This window comes from Stenella coeruleoalba (assembly GCF_951394435.1).
Source record: "Stenella coeruleoalba genome assembly, chromosome: 17".
NCBI classification, from domain to species: Eukaryota; Metazoa; Chordata; class Mammalia; order Artiodactyla; family Delphinidae; genus Stenella; species Stenella coeruleoalba.
This window is the reverse complement of record NC_137163.1, coordinates 68341767-68360008: the sequence shown is the minus strand read 5'-3', so window position 1 is coordinate 68360008 and position 18242 is coordinate 68341767. Positions and strand designations below refer to the sequence as shown.

Genomic DNA, 18242 nt, shown 5'->3' with positions numbered 1-18242 from the left:
CCTCTGGCCCTAGAAATCCCCAGTATATAAACAGGCTGCTTCCTAAAAGTTGCTTTTGAGAATGGAGAACACATCTTGTTAAAAAAAAAACAGTGCTATGCCTGGTGGACTGTTGCCTGAATCAGCCCATAAAAATATTTAGTCAAGAAAAAGCCCAAAGAATATCTGTGCAGTGATAGTGCAATAAAACCTCCCTGTAATTTACCACCATGTTTCCCCAGCAGTGGAGCACCCTCTGGGGACAGAAGTAGGTGTCCCTGCAGCAGACCATCAGGGATCAGTTCTCTTGCATCCTTTTCTATAATCTACACTTATTCCTTTCAAACAGTGTTTTTCTTCCATGGACCACAGAAGAATGTAAAGTCATGGTTAGAAAAACTTTTTTCTCCTGTAACCCACCACCTTCTCCATTTATAAGCAGACCCTTTACAGAAAAAGGATGGCCAGATTGATGGAAATAGTAAAACATCTATTACACCAAGGAAGGAAGGGTCATCTGTATGTGAGAGGAAGAACCAGATTTTGTGGGAAGCCACATTGAGCATTTTATCGTACACTGTCTCCTCCCCTATCTAGGCAATCTCATCCATGATGACAGTTTCAGTGGGCACTTAACCAATATGCTGAAGACTCCCACATTCTTCTGTCCACTGAGCTCTGGCGTCATATAACCAATTGTCTTACTGATATTTTCTCTAGAACAGTTCAAAGACACCTCAGATTCTATGTGACCAAAACTCATGATCTCTCTCTCGCCTAAACCTGACTCTTGAGTTCCCTATTTTCCATTGTTCAAGGCAAAGCTATGGAACCATTTTTGACCTCTCCCTCTTCCACACTCCCTATATCCAACTCACCATCAAGTCTTGTCCACTTTACTTCCTAAACAGATTTCCAGTCTGTCAGCTCACTTCATTTTTACCTGTTCAAGTTTCCACCATCTCTCACTTCCTAACCAGCCTGGCCTCTTTCAGTCTATTCTCCACACTGTATCCACACTGATCTTTTTAAAATGCTAATCTATAATTACATCACCCCTGGCTTAAACACCTTCAGTGGCTCCCTACTGTTCTTGGATAAAGACAAACTCTATCATGGCCTATGCAGCTCATCTGCCCACCAGCCTCTATTTGCGCTATGCTCCATCTTTACTGTCTCTGCTTCTCTTTCCTCATCTTTGTCATACTCTTACCTGCCCCAGGGCCTTTGCACATGTTATTCTCTTTACCTGGTAAGCCCTTCTGTTCTCTCAGAGGTCAGCTCAGCAATACCTTCCTAAGGGAAGCCTTCACTGGGCTCCCTAAGGCAAATCCCCCAGTTACAGGCTTTCAGAGCAACTTACTTCTCCTTTGTTTCACTTGCCACGGATGCAATTTTACTTTTGGGGTAATTACGTGCTTAACGTTTCTCTTCCTCTCAATGCCGAGAGCTCTTTGAGTCCATGGACTGTATCTGTTTTTTGTTGTTGTTGTTGTTGTTGTTGCGGTACGCGGGCCTCTCACTGTTGTGGCCTCTCCCGTTGCGGATCACAGGCTCCGGACGCGCAGGCTCAGCGGCCATGGCTCACGGGCCCAGCCGCCCCGCGGCATGTGGGATCTTCCCGGGCCGGTGCACGCACCCGTGTCCCCTGCATTGGCAGGTGGACTCTCAACCACTGTGCCACCAGGGAAGCCCTGTATCTGCTTTCTGCTCACTATTGTCTCCCCCATTGTCTAGGAAGTGCTGCCACGTGGTAGGTGTTTTGAATGAATGAAGAAGAAGAAATAATGAATGCATATATGATTGAATGGTTTAGAAGCAGGATAAGAATTTTAAACAAGAAATTATATGGAACTGTTTTGAAAAATTTGCTGGTTAGGGGTGCTGCAGACATAGAGAAAGAGAGGAAAGACAGGATTTATCTTCTATTTTTTTCCTCTACTCCTCTGCCATTCTCACCTTTTCCTCCCCCACCCCAAGTCTCTGCCCTGGACTTTGGACTAGGGAATAGGAGAGATGATGGCAGGGTTAGAGGATCTTGGGGGAAGGAGTCCTTGGCAGCTGTGAGTCTGTAGAAGTGAGAGGGAAGGGAATGAAATCCCAAACAGCAGGAAGGACAGAAGCCACTTGGCCCAGCTTCTTCCAGGTCCTTATGCAACCATCCTAAGTGATCATTATTTTTTTCATTTTTTTCTTTTTTCATGTATTTTCTGTAGATGCATACGAGGAACCTACAATGGCTATTTAAAGGCAGCTGGTCTAAGTGCTAAAAACCTTTGGTAATTATAGTGGTTTTGTTAGAATTCTCTAATGACGTCCACTTCTTTTTCCCCATGGCACAAAGCTGTCTGTTGTTGAAGACTCTTAGTTAGGATGGATGTCAGCGACTTTATGTATGGCACATTGAGCTTTCTCTCCCATGGCACAGGGTTTGATGTCAGCAGCTTTTGGGCAACTTCAATCAATGAGTATAAAGAATGGAAAATTTAAATCCAAAAAATGGAGACACTGATCCCAGGAATAGATACAGAGAAATAAGTTAATATTCTGATGCTAACATTCATGTCCTTTGACTAAGCCTTCAGAGGATGATTTAAAATGGACCACAAAAGCACATTTCCGATGACTCCTAGGCAAGTCTATATTCAGGCCTCCAAGAAGCTGTGTCTAGGCATTTTTAATTGCTTGTGTCTTCTTGCTGGAAGTAAAAGAACTTCAGATTTCATCCTCACTCCCTGAATATCTTTTCTCTGTGGGAGGGAAAAGCAACTTTTGGCTTATCCCAGCCTCTGGAACTTGCTAAATGGTTTGCATTCCTTCCCCAGATAGTTGAATATTTTAAATTGTTCTTGTATTCATTCATTTTATAAACATGTAGTAGGTGTGTACTATGTGCCAGGCACTGGGCTGAGCTCTAGGGAATCCTGAAATCAACAAAAATTCCTTGCTCTTAAAGGCTCTCAGTCTAATGGGGGATATGGTGATATACAATAACAATGATATTAACCATTTGTTCCTTACCAGCCATTCACTGTTTTTTAAATTATGTTCTTTTTTTTTAATCAAAGCAATACAATCAACACAGTTAAAGAATCAAATAAGACCATAGGGTTTATAACAAAAAGTAAAGAGTACCTTTGGGCTTAAAACAAAACCACATTCAACTTCTTCAGCTGTTTCTTTCTTTCTTTTTTTTTTAAAAACATACATTTTATTTATTTTTATTTATTTTTGGCTGCATCAGGTCTTAGCAGCAGCAGGCGGGATCTTCCTTGAGGCATGCGGGATCTTTCGTTGCGGCACGTGGGCTTCTCTCTAGTCATGGCGTGCGCTTTTTCTCTTCTCTAGTTGTGGCATGCAGGCTCCAGGGCGCGTGGGCTCTGTAGTTGTGGCGTGCGGGTTCCAGACCCAATGGGCTCTGTAGTTTACGGCATGCAGGGTCGGGTCTCTAGTTAAGGTGCGCAAGCTCAGTAGTTGTGGTGGGCATGCTTAGTTGCCCCATCTTAGTTCCCCAACCAGGGATCGAACCCACGTTCCCTGCATTGCAAGGCGTATTCTTTACACTGGACCACCAGGGAAGTCCCACTTCAGCTATTTCTATGCACACTTAACCTCCACATTGCTAAATAACAACTGCTGTTTATTGATTTTTAAATCTTAGGTATTTACTGAATTCCTACTATGGAAGATGATGATTTAGTTTTCATAAGTATTACTCCAACCCCTACGACTCTTCCCTTCCTCCATCCTGTCAACAGAGTCATACTTAAATTAATAAGATTAATATCCATTGACCATATTACTAAGATCACTTAAGTATTGTTCAGAGCTAAACCACTTAATGCACTATGGTTGTTTCTTATTTTCCCTAGAGTTAAAAATTGGTTGGTTATTTATTTGCTTAGTTTTCTATGTATTTATCACCAATTCAGCCTGAGGCAGCCTGGGCTAGTAGATGTTTTCCTAGGACATTCCTTCACTTCAAATTCCCTTCAGATTCTTTCTGGGAATTTCCTTAACCTTTCTTCTGTTTCCTAGATCCCATGTCTTCCCTTTTCCTATTTTCCTCTCCTGTTTAGGTGGAACACATTTTCCAAGAGCTGCCTAAAACACGTATGTGGGACATAAATTTTTTTGAAACCTTGCATTTTTTAAATGTTTCATACCTCCATAATTGCTTGAAAAATTGACTGAATATATAATTCTAGATAGAGAATATTTTTAACTCAAAAATTTGAAGACATTATTCTACTATCTTCCAGATTGAAAAGTCTGATGATTCTGATTCCATTTTGATTTCTGATTCTTTGCATTATGATCTGCTTTTCCTCTGTAGAAGCCTTTAGGAACTCTTTACTCCTGGTGTTCTAAAAACTTTTAAGGATAGACCTGGGTGTGAGTCAGTTTTCATCCACTGTGCTGGCATTTGGGAGACTGTTTCAATCTGGAAACTCATGTCCTTTGGTTCTGGAGAATTTTTCTAATATTAAAATTAACTATTGAATTATAATTTACATATAACAAAATACATTTATTTAAATGATCAAACCATGTACATCCATACAATGACCACCAATCAAGAAAGAACATTTTCGGGCTTCCCTGGCGGCACAGTGGTTAAGAATCCACCGGCCAATGCAGGGGACACGGGTTCGAGCCCTGGCCTGGGAAGATCCCACATGCCGCGGAGCAACTAAGCCCATGCACCACAACTACTGAGCCTGTGCTCTAGAACCCACGAGCCACAACTACTGAGCCTGTGTGCCACAACTACTGAAGCCTGCATGCCTAGAGCCCGTGCTCTGCAACAAGAGAAGCCATGACAATGAGAAGTCCACGCACTGCAACGAAGAGTAGCCCCCACTTGCCGCAACTAGAGAAAGCCCATGCACAGCAATGAAGACCCAGCACAGCCCAAAATAAAAATAAATAAATTAATTAATTAAAAAAAAAAAACATTTTCATCATCCCAAAAGATTCACTTATGGCCCTTTCCAGTCAGCCTCTTACCATTCCCATCAGGCAGCCATTGATCTGCTGTTACCATATACATTTGTTTTTATTTTTCAAGAGTTTCATATAAATGGGGTCATACTGCATGTACTCTTTTTTTTGTATGGCTTATTTCACTCAGTATAATCGGATTTTTATCCGTGTTGTTGTGTGCATCAGTAGTTTATTCTTTTTTATTGCTGAGTGATATCCCATTGTATGGAACACAGTTTGTTTCTCCATTCCCGTTTGAGGAAGATTTGGTTGTTTCCAAAATTACAAATAAAGTTACTATAAATATTTGCATACAGATATTTGTGTGAACATAGGTTTTCATTTCACTTGGGTAAATACCTAAGAATGGGATTGCTGAGTCATATGGTAAGTGCATTTTTAACTCTATAAGAAACTGTTAATCTGTTTCCCAAAAAGGTTGTACCATTTTACATTTTCCTCAGCAATGAATGAGGGTTCCAGTTGCCCCACATCCTCATCCAAAATTGATACTGCCAATCTCTTTATTTTTAGCCATTCTAGTGGGTCTGTAGTGGTATCACATCTTTGTTTTAATTTGTATTTCCCTGATGAATAATGATACTGAGTATCTTTTTTTTGTTTATTGACCATTAGTATATGCTCTTTTGTAAGTTTTTGTTGAAATCTTTAGTCCATTTTTAATGTGTTGCTTGTCTTCTTACCATAGAGTTGTAAGAGTTTTTAAAAATATATTTTGGATAAAAATTTTTTGTCAGGTACATGATAGCTAATATTTTCTCTCTGTGGTTCACTGTTTCATTAATAATGTCTTTCAAAAGGCAGGTTTTAAATTTTGATGAAGTCCAGTTTATCAATTTTTTATAGGTCATGTTTTTTGTGTTCTTTTAAAGAACTCAAATGTATGTTTTTTTTCTAGAACTTTTATTTTTTAGCAGTTAAATTTGGATATGTTATATTTTGAGTAAGTTTTTGTATATAGTATGAAGGGTGAAGGCTCACTATTTGGATGTCCAGTTGTTCCACCAGCATTTGTTGAAAAGATTATCCTTCCCTCATTGAATTATCTTAGAACCTCTGTAAAAAAAAAATCAGTTGAACATAGGTATAGATTTATTTATAAAGTCTTTAATTTGTTTCCTTGATCTCTGTATCCATCCTATGCCAATACCACACTGTCTTGATTATTATAATGTTAAAGTCATGAAATCAGGTAGTGTAAGTTCTCCAACATTAATTCTTTTTACCAATATTGTTTTGGTATTTTAGGTCCTTTGCATTATCATGTAAATTTTAGAATCAGTTTGTCAATTAAAAAAAAATCTGCTGGGATTTTGACTGGGATTATGTTGACTGTATACATTAATTTGGAAAGAATTAGCACCTTAATAATATAGAGTCTTCCAGTCCATGAAAATGTTATTTCTCTTCATTTATTTAGGTCTTCTTTAATTTCTCCCAGTATTTTATAGTTTTTATTCTATAGCTCTTGCATGTATTTTCGTAAATTTATTACTGAGTATTTAATCTTTCTTGACATAAATTGTAAATGGTATTTTTAAAAAATGTCATTTTCCAGTTGTTCACTGCTAGTATGTGAGAATTGTTTTTTTGCATATTGACCTTGTATCCTATGACATTACTAAATTTGTAAGTTCTAATAGCTTTTTGTAGATTTGTGATTTTAAATATATATCCTATCATGTAGTCAGCAGATAAAGATAGTTTTACTTCTTCCATTCCAAACTGAGTGTTGTTTCATTTTCTTGCCTATTGCACTGGCTAAGCCTTCTATAGAGCAGAGTAAACATCCTTGCTTTACTCCCTGTCTTGAGGGGGAAAGAATCCAGTCTTTAATCATCAAGTATGATATTTTTGTTGATTTTACATGAATGCCAATTATCAGGTTAAGTTCCCTTCTATTTATAATTTGTTGAACTTTTAAAAATGCATTTTGTGCATCTATTGAGATGATCATAGAATATTTCTCCTTTAATTTTTTTGGTGCATCACATTGATTTTTTTAAATATTTATTTATTTGTTTGGTTGCACCAGGTCTTAGTTGAGGCAGGCGGGCTCCTTAGTTGCAGTATGTGGACTCCTTAGTTATGGCAGGTGGGCTCCCTAGTTGTGGCCTGCAAACTCTTAGTTGCGGCATGCATGTGGGATCTAGGGATTGAACCCAGGCTCACTGCATTGGGAGCGTGAAGTCTTATCCACTGTGCCACCAGGGAAGTCCCCATCACGTTGATTTTTTGAATGTCAAACCAGTCTTTGATTTCTGGGATAAATCTCACTTGGTCATTATGGATAATCTTTTTATATATTGCTGGACTTTTTTTAAAACAATTTATTTTTGGCTGCGTTGGGTCTTTGTTGCTGCGCGTGGGCTTTCTCTAGTTGAGGCGAGTGGGGGCTCCTCTTCCTTGCGGTGTGCGGGCTTCTCATTGCAGTGACTTCTCTTGTTGCAGAGCACGGGCTCCTGGCGCGCGGGCTTCAGTAGTTGTGGCAGGCAGGCTCAGTAGTTGTGGCTTGTGGGCTCAGTGGTTGTGGCTCGTGGGCTCTAGAGCTCAGGCTCAGTAGTTGTGGTGCATGGGCTTAGTTGCTCCGCAGCATGTGGGATCTTCCCAGACCAGGGCTCGAACCTGTGTCCCCTGCATTGGCAGCTGGATTCTTCACCACTGCGCCACCAGGGAAGTCCTATATTGCTGGATTTTATTTGATAATATTTTGGTAGGGACTTGTGAATCTATGTTCATGAGGGATATTGCTTTTATTTATTTTATTCATTGTAGTTTTCTTGCAATAGTGTTGGGGATAGGATGATGCTAGCCTGATAACAGGAGTTGAGAAGTATTCCCTGCTTATCTATTTTTCTGAAGTAGTTTTTGTAATTTTGATATAATTTCCTTTTTAAGTATATGATAGAATACAGCAATGGAGCCATCTGGGCTTGGAGTTTTCTTTGTGGCAATGTTTTTACTTATAAATATGGTTTATTTAATAGATTTATTTAATATGATTTATTTAATAGACACAGAGCTGTGATTTTTGAACCACAGCCTCTCTGGTTCAACTTCTTAACAAATTAAACGTGTCCCCTCTAACTTTGTTTTTAAGGTGTTTTAGCCTTTTAATTTTCCCTTCTCTTGTCCTTTAGTTTATATACTGAAATTTCAGGTATGGGGAAGTATTTCATGAAAAGCCTGAAATTTCTCAATCCATAACATGGAAAGAAGTTTCTAACAGGTATGTGGGGCTTTGGTTACAAGAAAAAACAATGCAAACACCTGTTAAATACTCTGTTCTGAAATATGCAGAAAACACAGTTGACCAGACCTAATCTCACTATTGCCAGATTCAGTGCATTTCTATAACCTCTTATCTGCCCTCATGTCAGCTATTCAACAGCATTCAAGTCAAGTGGCCATTCCCTCTTCCTTAAACCTCCTTTTTCTCTTGTCTTCTCCTACATCATTGACTCCTACTAGTGCCTTCTCATCTAAATGATCTCTAAATATTGGAGTGGCCTCATTTATTCTTTATCTTTGTCTGTCACCCTGTCCCAAGGCTCTAAATATCATTTAAATGCTGTTGACTCCCAAACTTTCCAATCTTGCTTTTCCTTTGAACTCCAGATGCCTACTTTACATGTGCATTTCAATATCAAATAGGCTTCTCAATAGAAGGAATTCTTTTATCCCTTCCCTTGTATCCCCCAACTTGTAAAGGCTACCACTGTCTCCTTAGTTCCTCACACAAAAACCTTGATTCTTGTTTTCTTTATTCCTACACATCCTACTAATCAGCAGATTCCATGAGTTCAATCTAAATATGCCTTCAATCCATCCACTCCTTTTTATCTCCAAGCAGCCGTCTTCTCTTAATCTTGCTGTAGTCACCCAACTGATCTCTTTTGCTGTCATTCTTGTAACCCATTCTTCACATAGCTGATAGGGAAATCTTTAAAAAATATAATCTTTCCAGTGACTTTCTGTTGCACTTAGAATATAGTAAACTTCATGACCATGGCCTAAAAGGACCTTTATTCTAAGTGCAGTGACTTTCTGTTGCACTTAGAATATAGTCAATTTCATGACCATGGCCCCTATACCTTCCTTTCTAATCTCACGTTAACTTGGCCTTAGAGAATCATTGTAGGCAAAATAGCTTGGTTTTAATGTCATTCAGAAAAACTTCCTTTGGGAGTATTTATAGGATAGCATTTTTGTCCTGTTAAACTCTCCTCTTCTATTCAGAGTTTAAAGCATAATAGAATAAGACTTTAAAAGTAATGACAATAACTACATTGAATCTTGGTAATTATGATAATTAACAACTAACCAGATCTTTCAAGATATATTCAGCACTCATTACTGAACATTTGCCAAGCATTGTGCTTAGAACCTGGCCTTCAAAAACATTTAGGGAAAATACTTATCTTGCAGATTTGGGAGACCGGATTTCTCCACCATTCTCTCCCCAGGAAAGGTGAGCTGCTGTCTTTAGCCACTCTGTTCCCATTTCCCATGGGGTGAATGTTGAACACTGTGCACATCCCAGGTCCTCTCTACTTAATCAAATACCTAAACTCCAGGCTCTGTCACTTTGAATAGGATCATATATATAGTATACAGTATCTTATATAAGACTACCCATCTATCACAGTATGGATACAAATACTGTGAAATCATAGGAAAATTAAATAATTCTGATGAATACAAAATGCCCAGTGAAAAAGCATAGAAGAGCAGTCTAAAATTTAAAATATTTTGAATGCAGAATTTATCCCGTGAACTTCTTAATTCCTTCATGTTGTAAGTTGAAATGACTAATTGAGTCATGCTTCCTTATTTCTTTTTATTTTAAATATCTACCATGATTGTTTAATGGCATTTTGAATATTTGGGGGAATTCATTTGTAGTAGAATAATATTTCTTTTCATAATTATCTACTGCTTACAGTAGTTATGAGATGAGCCAGGTAATAGTCCTGAATTTGTAAACAAGACCGGGGTAACTTTTTTAGGGTCAGATGATAGCCGTCTGAAAGTGGTTTTGAAATAAGAGCTCTGTTTATGGGAGAAAGAAGCCTATTCTTCCTTCTATGGTCCTATGTAAAGAAATTATGTCACAGGGCTTCCCTAATGGCGCAGTGGTTAAGAATCTGCCTGCCAATGCAGGGGACACAGGTTCGAGCCCTGGTCCAGGAAGATCCCATGTGCCATGGAGCAACTAAGCCTGTGTGCTGCAACTGCTGAGCCCGCGTGCCACAATTACTGAAGCCTGTGCACCTAGAGCCCGTGCTCTGCAACAAGAGAAGCCACCACAATGAGAAGACTGCACACCGCAATGAAGAGTAGCCCCCGCTCGCTGCAACTAGAGAAGAGCCCATACGCAGCAACGAAGACCCAACACAGCCAATAATAAATAAATAAATAAATTTATTTAAAAAAAAATTATATAATAGCCCACCCCACTGCCAAACCAGAAACTATGAGGTTTTGGCAATGGTTCAGCTCACAGATGACTGTTTCCAGGAAGCCTTCCCTAGCCCCAAGCTAAGTTAGTGATACCACAATACTTATGAAAACAGAATCACGTTGTAGTCTTATCACTTGTTGACCATGGGTTTTTTTTAATCTCTGGAACTCTACTCTTTCTTCCTCTGTTCTTTCAATACATGGAGTAGTATAGTGCCTGGCAAATGTGTAGGTGCCCAATACATGTTTGAATGAATGAGTAATGGAATGAATATGGCATGATATGGCATAACATGACATGAATATAGCTAGTGCAAATTAGAATAAATGAAAGATCCAGGTGTTCCCCAAGGAGGAGCAGCTGGGAGAGAGTTCAAGTCTAGTCACAGTTACTAGAAACTCATTCGCTGGGAGAGCAGAGTTAAGGAGCAAGAAATCTAGTCTCCAGAGGGAAACATTTGATAGAAAAGTAATATAGAGTGGAAAAAGTATATACTTCCTTCTCAGAGAAACATTTTTCTGTTGGTGAGGGATGGAGGCATTGGGGTATGGAAGAGAAAACCAGGTAAGACACAGAATTATGCAAATAAATGCATTAAGAAGTAAAGATTCATAAACTTGTTTTAGGACAAATTCAGAGTCGTTTTAAAATTAATACATTTTATAGTTATTTAGCAAAATAAGTATTTTTCAATCACAATTTCATGTAAATATTAAAGAATTTTTCCTTTACCTTACCTTCACATGCAGAAGTTGGTTGTCAACTGCTATGAGCTGATTAAGATTCTCCAGTATTTCTAAGTCTCTTACATCATCAATATTATTATTGCTGATATTCAATATAGAGAGGGATTTCTGTAAGAAAGGTAACTAAATTAGGGTTAATAAATAGTCTAATTAAATACTATATATAGAAACCAGAAATCCTAATCTGTGAAAAATTAAAAATTTATCAGTTCAGGCTGTTTTGCTCTTTAGGCAAGAAAATAAAAATCCTTGGAGATTTTGTTTTTATGTCATACTTTTTTTCAGATGGAATTTTTAGAGCTATATAGTAATTGTAATGTAACTTACTATTTTTGTCTAAAGTTCCTTCGTAAGTCCAATTTCTCTTCCAAGATATAAGAGAAATTTATAGAAAGAAGCCAAGAAAGAAGCAAAGAGAGAACAAAGATATCCCAATAAGCAAATGATAACACAATATAGAAAAAATGCTTATTTCAGTTCAAGCAAATTATCATTTTGTGTTAAATATCACTAAGATTAGGGAGAAATAATTTTTGTTTGTTTGTTTGTTTGGGGGTTTTGTTGGCCACACTGTGTGGCATGTGGGATCTTAGTTCCCAACCAGGGCTTGAACCCGCACGCCATGCATTGGAAGCATGGCGTCTAACCACTGGACCGCCAGGGAAGTCCCTGGGAGAAATAGTTTTTATCTTTATTTTTCTAAATAGGAAACATGACCAAGAATTGAAAGAATATCTGATTTTTATTTTTATGTCTATCTCTCCATATAGTTTTCTCTTGGTAATCCATATGTTCAGAAACCAGTTAAAATAATAATTATCTAATTAACAAGAAGTTCAACATCAGCCGTTAATGAGGACATAAATATACAATAGAGCAATACTAAATCAGAGCCATCTTAAAATCTAAGGCCTGGGATTCTCTACCAAGATGGAGACTACCCACCCAGGTGTCCACACATGGCTAACCTTTAGAGAAGATACTTCCTGATACTTTTTAAGACCTGCTGTACAGCTTAAAAAGTATACCTTATATTTAGAATTTCAGAATCTACTTGAATCTGCAAAAATGAGCAAGCAAAAACGTTTTCGGTCATAATCTGTAATAAAACTATCCATCTCCACAGTGGCATGAGTCTGCTTGGTTCAGCTGAGGTTGAGCTGAGACACAGTTGTTTCTATGGGATAGTAGGGAGGGTAGGACAGAAATCAGATCACTCCTTTCTTTTTCAATTTATAGCACTACCCCTCAATTGTTATAAATTTTGTTAAAAAAACCTCCTATTGCCCTCTGTTTTTGGGCCCTCTGAAGTAAAACCAACGAAATCTGTTCCATTTACATCCCTTGCTCCAGAATTGAAAGTAGCATATCCTATCAAATCTCATTTTGAGGATTGGCACCCTCTGGCTCCCTGCTTCTCAACTCATTGTGACACCTCTATGTGATTTGACCTGTTGTCAGGTGACAGCTGGAATCTCTTATCTCTGTTCCCAGTTCTACCTGCTTTGGATGAGGCAGAGCTGTACGTAATGCAACCTACAATTAAATCAGAATCCAGGGAGAAAATGACTTATCATTATAATGATTCTCTAGGTTGTTATTTTTCCAAATAACTGTGCTTTCCTCTTTCCTGAGGCTTTTTTCCTAAAATTTTAAGTTTTGAGTCATCATGATCACACCAAGGTCAAAATAGGAATGAGTTAACATCTGTATTAGAACTTCATACTTTATATAGCCTTTTCGCATCCTTCTTTTGATCCTTCCAGTTACCCTAGGGGCAGGAATTATTATTCCCATTTTATAGCTGCTGAGTCTCTGAGAAATTATTTAGGAAAAATTAGTTTTAGCTCTCAAATTCTCAACTGGCCATATAAACATGCAGAGTATTACAACGTCCAGATATACCTTCCTTTTTTCACTATAAGCATTGATCACTATATTCTTTGTCAGAATACTCAAATTTGGCCTTACTGCCAGAGAATGAAGAGTTCTTGGATCAAACAGGAGCTTTTCTCCAAGGGGAAGCCTCTGACTCTCAACATGAAGCTCTCTTAGTCCTTCTAAGCCTTCTAAGCCTTCTATGACAGCAATGTAGTTGCCTCCCAGATATCTGCAAAATATAAACCATTTTTTTAAATTTATTTTTTTATACAGCAGGTTCTTATTAGTCATCCATTTTATACACCTCAGTGTATACATGTCAATCCCAATCTCCCAGTTCATCACACCACCACCACCATCCCCTGTAAACCATTTTAAAATAGACATTCTGAGAGCATCATGGTCTAGAAGTGATTAAAAACATAATAACAAAATCATGGAGCTATGTGAAAATTATACAGTTGACCATTGAACATTGATGGGGTGTGTGTGGTTAGGGGCGCTGACCTCCATGTAGTGGAAAATCTGCATAAAACTTATAGTGGGGACTCTGTATCTCTGGTTACTTTGCATCTGCAGATTCCACCAACTGTGGATCATGGCTCGTGTAGTCCTGTATTATTTACTATTGGAAAAAATCCATGTGTAAGTGGATCTGCACAGTTCAAACCTATGTTGGTCACGGGTCAACTGTACGTGCAGAATGTTCTCTTTATATTGAATCAATGAAAAGTTTATTTATTTGATTCTTACACTTAATTAAGTCTGAGAAATATTTATTTTTTTGAAGTGAGAGAAATAGTCCTGTCTACCAGTGCTCCTGTTGTGTTGAAGTGCATAGAATCACCTGGGTCATAGGTTTAAAAATGAAGATTTCTGAGCTTAACCTCCAGAGATTCTGATTTGGTTACCTAGGTTGGAACCCAGCAATCTGCATTTTTTAACTGACATATAGTTGATTTACAATATTGTTTTAGTTTCAGGTGTACAGCAAAGTGATTCAGTTATGTATATATATATTTTTCAGATTATTTTTCCATTATGGGTTATTATAAGATATTGAATATAATTCCCTGTGTTACACAGTAAAGCCTTGTTGCTGATCTGTTTTGTATAGCAATCTGAATTTTTAATAAGCGTCTCCCACCCCACTTATTTTCCCCATTCTGAGGCCCTTGACCTGCTTTTTGAGAATCACTGATCGTTCCTCCAATCTGGGGAAATTGGATCCACTGGGCCTCATTGTTTAATTAAAATCATCATAGGTAGTAAATGCCTTTTACAATCAAATCTATATCAACGTTATCAGTTCTATGACCCTGCCTTTTTGAGATGTGTGATTCTAAAAGGTACAGAACTCATTTGGGTTCCATGGAAACTTTTTTCACCAGAGCCTAAATAAGCAGGTTTCAGGTATGTATCCCTATAAGCCCTTAAGACAACTCACCCTCCTTCAAAAGAAGTTATCAGGGTTAATAAAACACAAATTGTCAAGTATTACATGTATAACAGTCTATTTAGTACTAATAATACTGCAAAAGAATAAAAATGAGGCAGATAAAGGAAATGCATGAATGCAAAAATATTACTGTAATGATGACAATTACATTACTTAGAAATAAAAGCACTTACAGTTTTTCCAGTTTCTTTAATGACCCGAGGTTCTCTATACATGAAATACAATTGTTTTGTAGGTATAAGTGGGTCAGATTTGTGGCATAATTCAGGTTAGTGATTTGACTAATACAGTTATCATACAAATATAAAACGCTAAGATTTTTGCAAAGAGAGAGGTCTTCCTAAAAGAAAAATAAAAACAGGTGATAATTTCTCCTGAAAACTTGTGTTTTTAAGAAAGTTTTTCACTTAATCATTCTACACATTTCGTTAAGGTTAATATAAAAGAATAGAATTCCTCTGTTCTTAGCACAGTCAAAACGAGACTAGAATGATTACAAAATTAGTTCTAGGTTTTAGTATTCTGTAACCTTATCAATAAAATTGTGTTTGTTAGGAAAGATTTTCTCAGGGCAAGCAGTTTTCCTTGGAAGCAATTAGGCTCCTCTGGAAGTTGAAGCATCTAACAAATAATTGCTTCAACATTATGAATCAGGGCTTAATCTTTCTGTAGGATTGGAAATAAATTGGAAATAAATTGGAAATAAACTGAAAAACCACTGGAAGTCATCTAGATATTCAAGAACAATGGATTAATAGAGAAACTATGATAATGCTATTGAAGGGAATACCTTATAGCCATTAATTATCCTTTAATTTCTTTAGTAATATCTTGTAGATCTCATAATAAAATAAAAACAGTATATCCAACATGACCCATTATTGTAAAATTATGTGAATACATGCCTAGAAAAAAGACTGAAAGGACATCACCTAAATGTTAATAGTGGTTTTCTCTGCACGGACGGATTACAAGTCAATTTCTTTCTTTTTATATTTATTTTATATGTATTTATATGTGTTTTTTAAATGAACACCACTTACTTTTGAGGTAAGAAAATAAAGGTATTTTAAAAAGTCTGTCATTTCTTGTGTGTGGTAGAGTTAGTCTAGAGTAAGTAGGCAAGAGGTAAAGTGAAATTCTGCTCAAAAATATCTCAGCTTTCATTAAGTCAACAAGATTTTTAAAATACAGCCACATCTTAGGAACTGGTTGAATTATTTTAACCAGTTTGCTTTCCTCCTAACAGAGGTCCTCTACATTGAAGGAGCACTGATTGTGAGGAGCCAAAAGTACATTAAATGGAAGCTCTCTGGAGAAAGCTGTCTGTGGTGGTATGATGAGGCAGAGTTCTCTGGGCAATAAAAAGGAAACATGAGATTTGGGCAGTTAGGGAAAAGGCTCACTTGGAAACTGGAAAGGAATATAGAATGGGAGCTGAAGAAGGTCTCTGCAAAAAAAAAAAACCCTGACTGTCTTAATTGACAATTTTGCCTGGAGCTTTTGTGTTTTTTTCATTCATTCATTCGTTCAGTAAATATTTATTAAAGCACTTAATATGAGTCGGGCACTGTACTGGATAGGGGATTTAGAGTGATGTGAAAAAAAAAAAGACATGATCCCTGCCCTCATGTAGCTTATGCTTCCAAGAAAATTTTGCTTATCTGTAGTCTTCAGCATTTTATTGTAGACAATGGATACCAATACAAATGGCCTAAAAGGGTTATTGCTGCCTTTAAAATTTCCCAAATTATAGCCAAAAACTAGCTTAGCACAGAGAAAATTAGCTTAGCACAGAGTATATATCCAAGTTAACATAATCTTGTCTGATATAACTGACATGGTATAACCTACATTTATATAACCAGTCAAATTATGTGCAAAAAAGATGTCACTGTTCATGTTTTGAAATATGGTACTTACATATAATTCTTAATATTTTGATATGTTAAAAATTCATATTCCAAGGCTTTGGAATTATCCAAAACTAATTATCTTTGAAATTATTCCAGCATATACTTCTAAATCTAGTTTGCTACACTATAAAGAATTTTAGGGGAACATATGTATTTAACACATATATTTAACAATTACAATGGTGTATTTTATAGAGGCTTAATTTTTAAAGTTTAACATCACAAGCAGGAAACTAAAATAAAAACATAAAGCTGACTAATCAAAATATAGTTAAAAAGAAAGTATGCCCTGATACCAGTTTCTAAACTTTACATTGTTAATTATATAAAAAGAGGAAATAATTTCACAGTTCTTACAATTGCATCTATATTTTTGGCTGAAAAATTTATATGAGTTATTTTCTTCAGGTATTGTAAAGTGGTTTCTTCTTTTCGGGATTTAAGATTGCTCTTTTTGGCAATTAGATCCAAGGTCAGTCGAACCATGATTTCTCTATAAATCAAACTCTTGGCAATAGCTCTCTTCTGGTACCATGTTAAGAAGCAGGTTTAGGTATTTTTTTATGCCCAACTTTCTAAAAATTAAAGAAAAAAAGTATTATGTACATAGCAATTTATTATTATTATTATTCTTTTTTCTTTTTTTTTTTTTTGCGGTACGCGGGCCTCTCACTGTTGTGGCCTCTCCCGTTGCGGAGCACAGGCTCCGGACGCGCAGGCTCAGCGGCCGTGGCTCACGGGCCCAGCTGCTCTGCGGCATGTGGGCTCTTCCCGGACCGGGGCACGAACCCGTGTCTCCTGCATCGGTAGGCAGACTCCCAACCACTGTGCCACCAGGGAAGCCCTAGGAAAAATTATTTTGACTCATTCTGTAATTTTCTTACATAAAACTGTTTGATAAACTAGTTCATAGACATTTTTAGGGATATTTAGTTTTTTCTAAGTTTATAGCCTTAATTATTTTCATAAAAATATTTAAAACACCAAAATTGATTAAATCACTATACACATTCACTTTTACTTTTAAATCTTTTGCTCTCCCTAGTGTTGACTTGTTATTGTGGGCATCTCTTAAAGGATTATTTTTCTTTGAGTTGAAAATACCTCAGTATCATTTAGTGTTCTCACATGAAGAAACTAAGGCCCAGAGATCTGTCTCAAACCACTCAAGTTAGTGACAGTTGAAAATGAGACCAAGTGTTCATATTTATTAGTCTCCCAAGTCAGAACACATGGTATGCAAACCTTGAGCATATTCACAGGACAGTGGTGAAAATACTTAAAAATGGAGCTGGCCTTGACATTTTATGTTACTACAACTGTAATCCAGAAGGAGGCAACATAATGCAGTGTTTCTCAACCCAGACTGCCTGGGTTCAAATTTTGGCTCCACTGCTCACTGGTTAGGCAATCTTGGGCATGTTACCTCAGGTTCTTATAAAAGTAGGATTGGTACCTACTTGCAAGGGATATTGTGAGGCTTACATGAGATAATCATGTACAGAGTACCTGGTATATAGGTCAATAAATGTTTGCTGTCATTATGCTACAATTGTTTTGTTCACAGATAACTGTTCATTATTTCACCTGGAATATATTAAGGCTGCTGAATAAGGAAAACATGCTATTAATAAAATATTGCTTTATGTAAGATATCCATATGTGGTCCATAAGTTTGAGATAACCCATTGTTTTCAATCATCCAGAAAGTATAGCTATTTAAGTGATAAATATCCCAGTTTCCCCAATTGTGTTTTATATTCTCTTATTCAATATGTAACCAAAAATAC

The 18242-nt window shown here is 37.1% G+C and overlaps 1 protein-coding gene across 1 annotated transcript in view; it reads right to left on the bottom strand.

Moving 5' to 3' along the window:
- PPP1R42 (protein phosphatase 1 regulatory subunit 42) overlaps nucleotides 1-17994 on the bottom strand; it is a 38839-nt gene extending 20845 nt beyond the window's left edge. The window contains 4 exon segments of the mRNA XM_079902352.1: nucleotides 11188-11304; nucleotides 13168-13306; nucleotides 14710-14876; nucleotides 16810-17994. Of these exon segments, the coding sequence (XP_079758478.1) occupies nucleotides 11188-11304; nucleotides 13168-13306; nucleotides 14710-14876; nucleotides 16810-16938 (552 nt within the window). The 5' untranslated portion in view covers nucleotides 16939-17994.
- Between the last annotated feature and the right edge of the window lie 248 nt (nucleotides 17995-18242).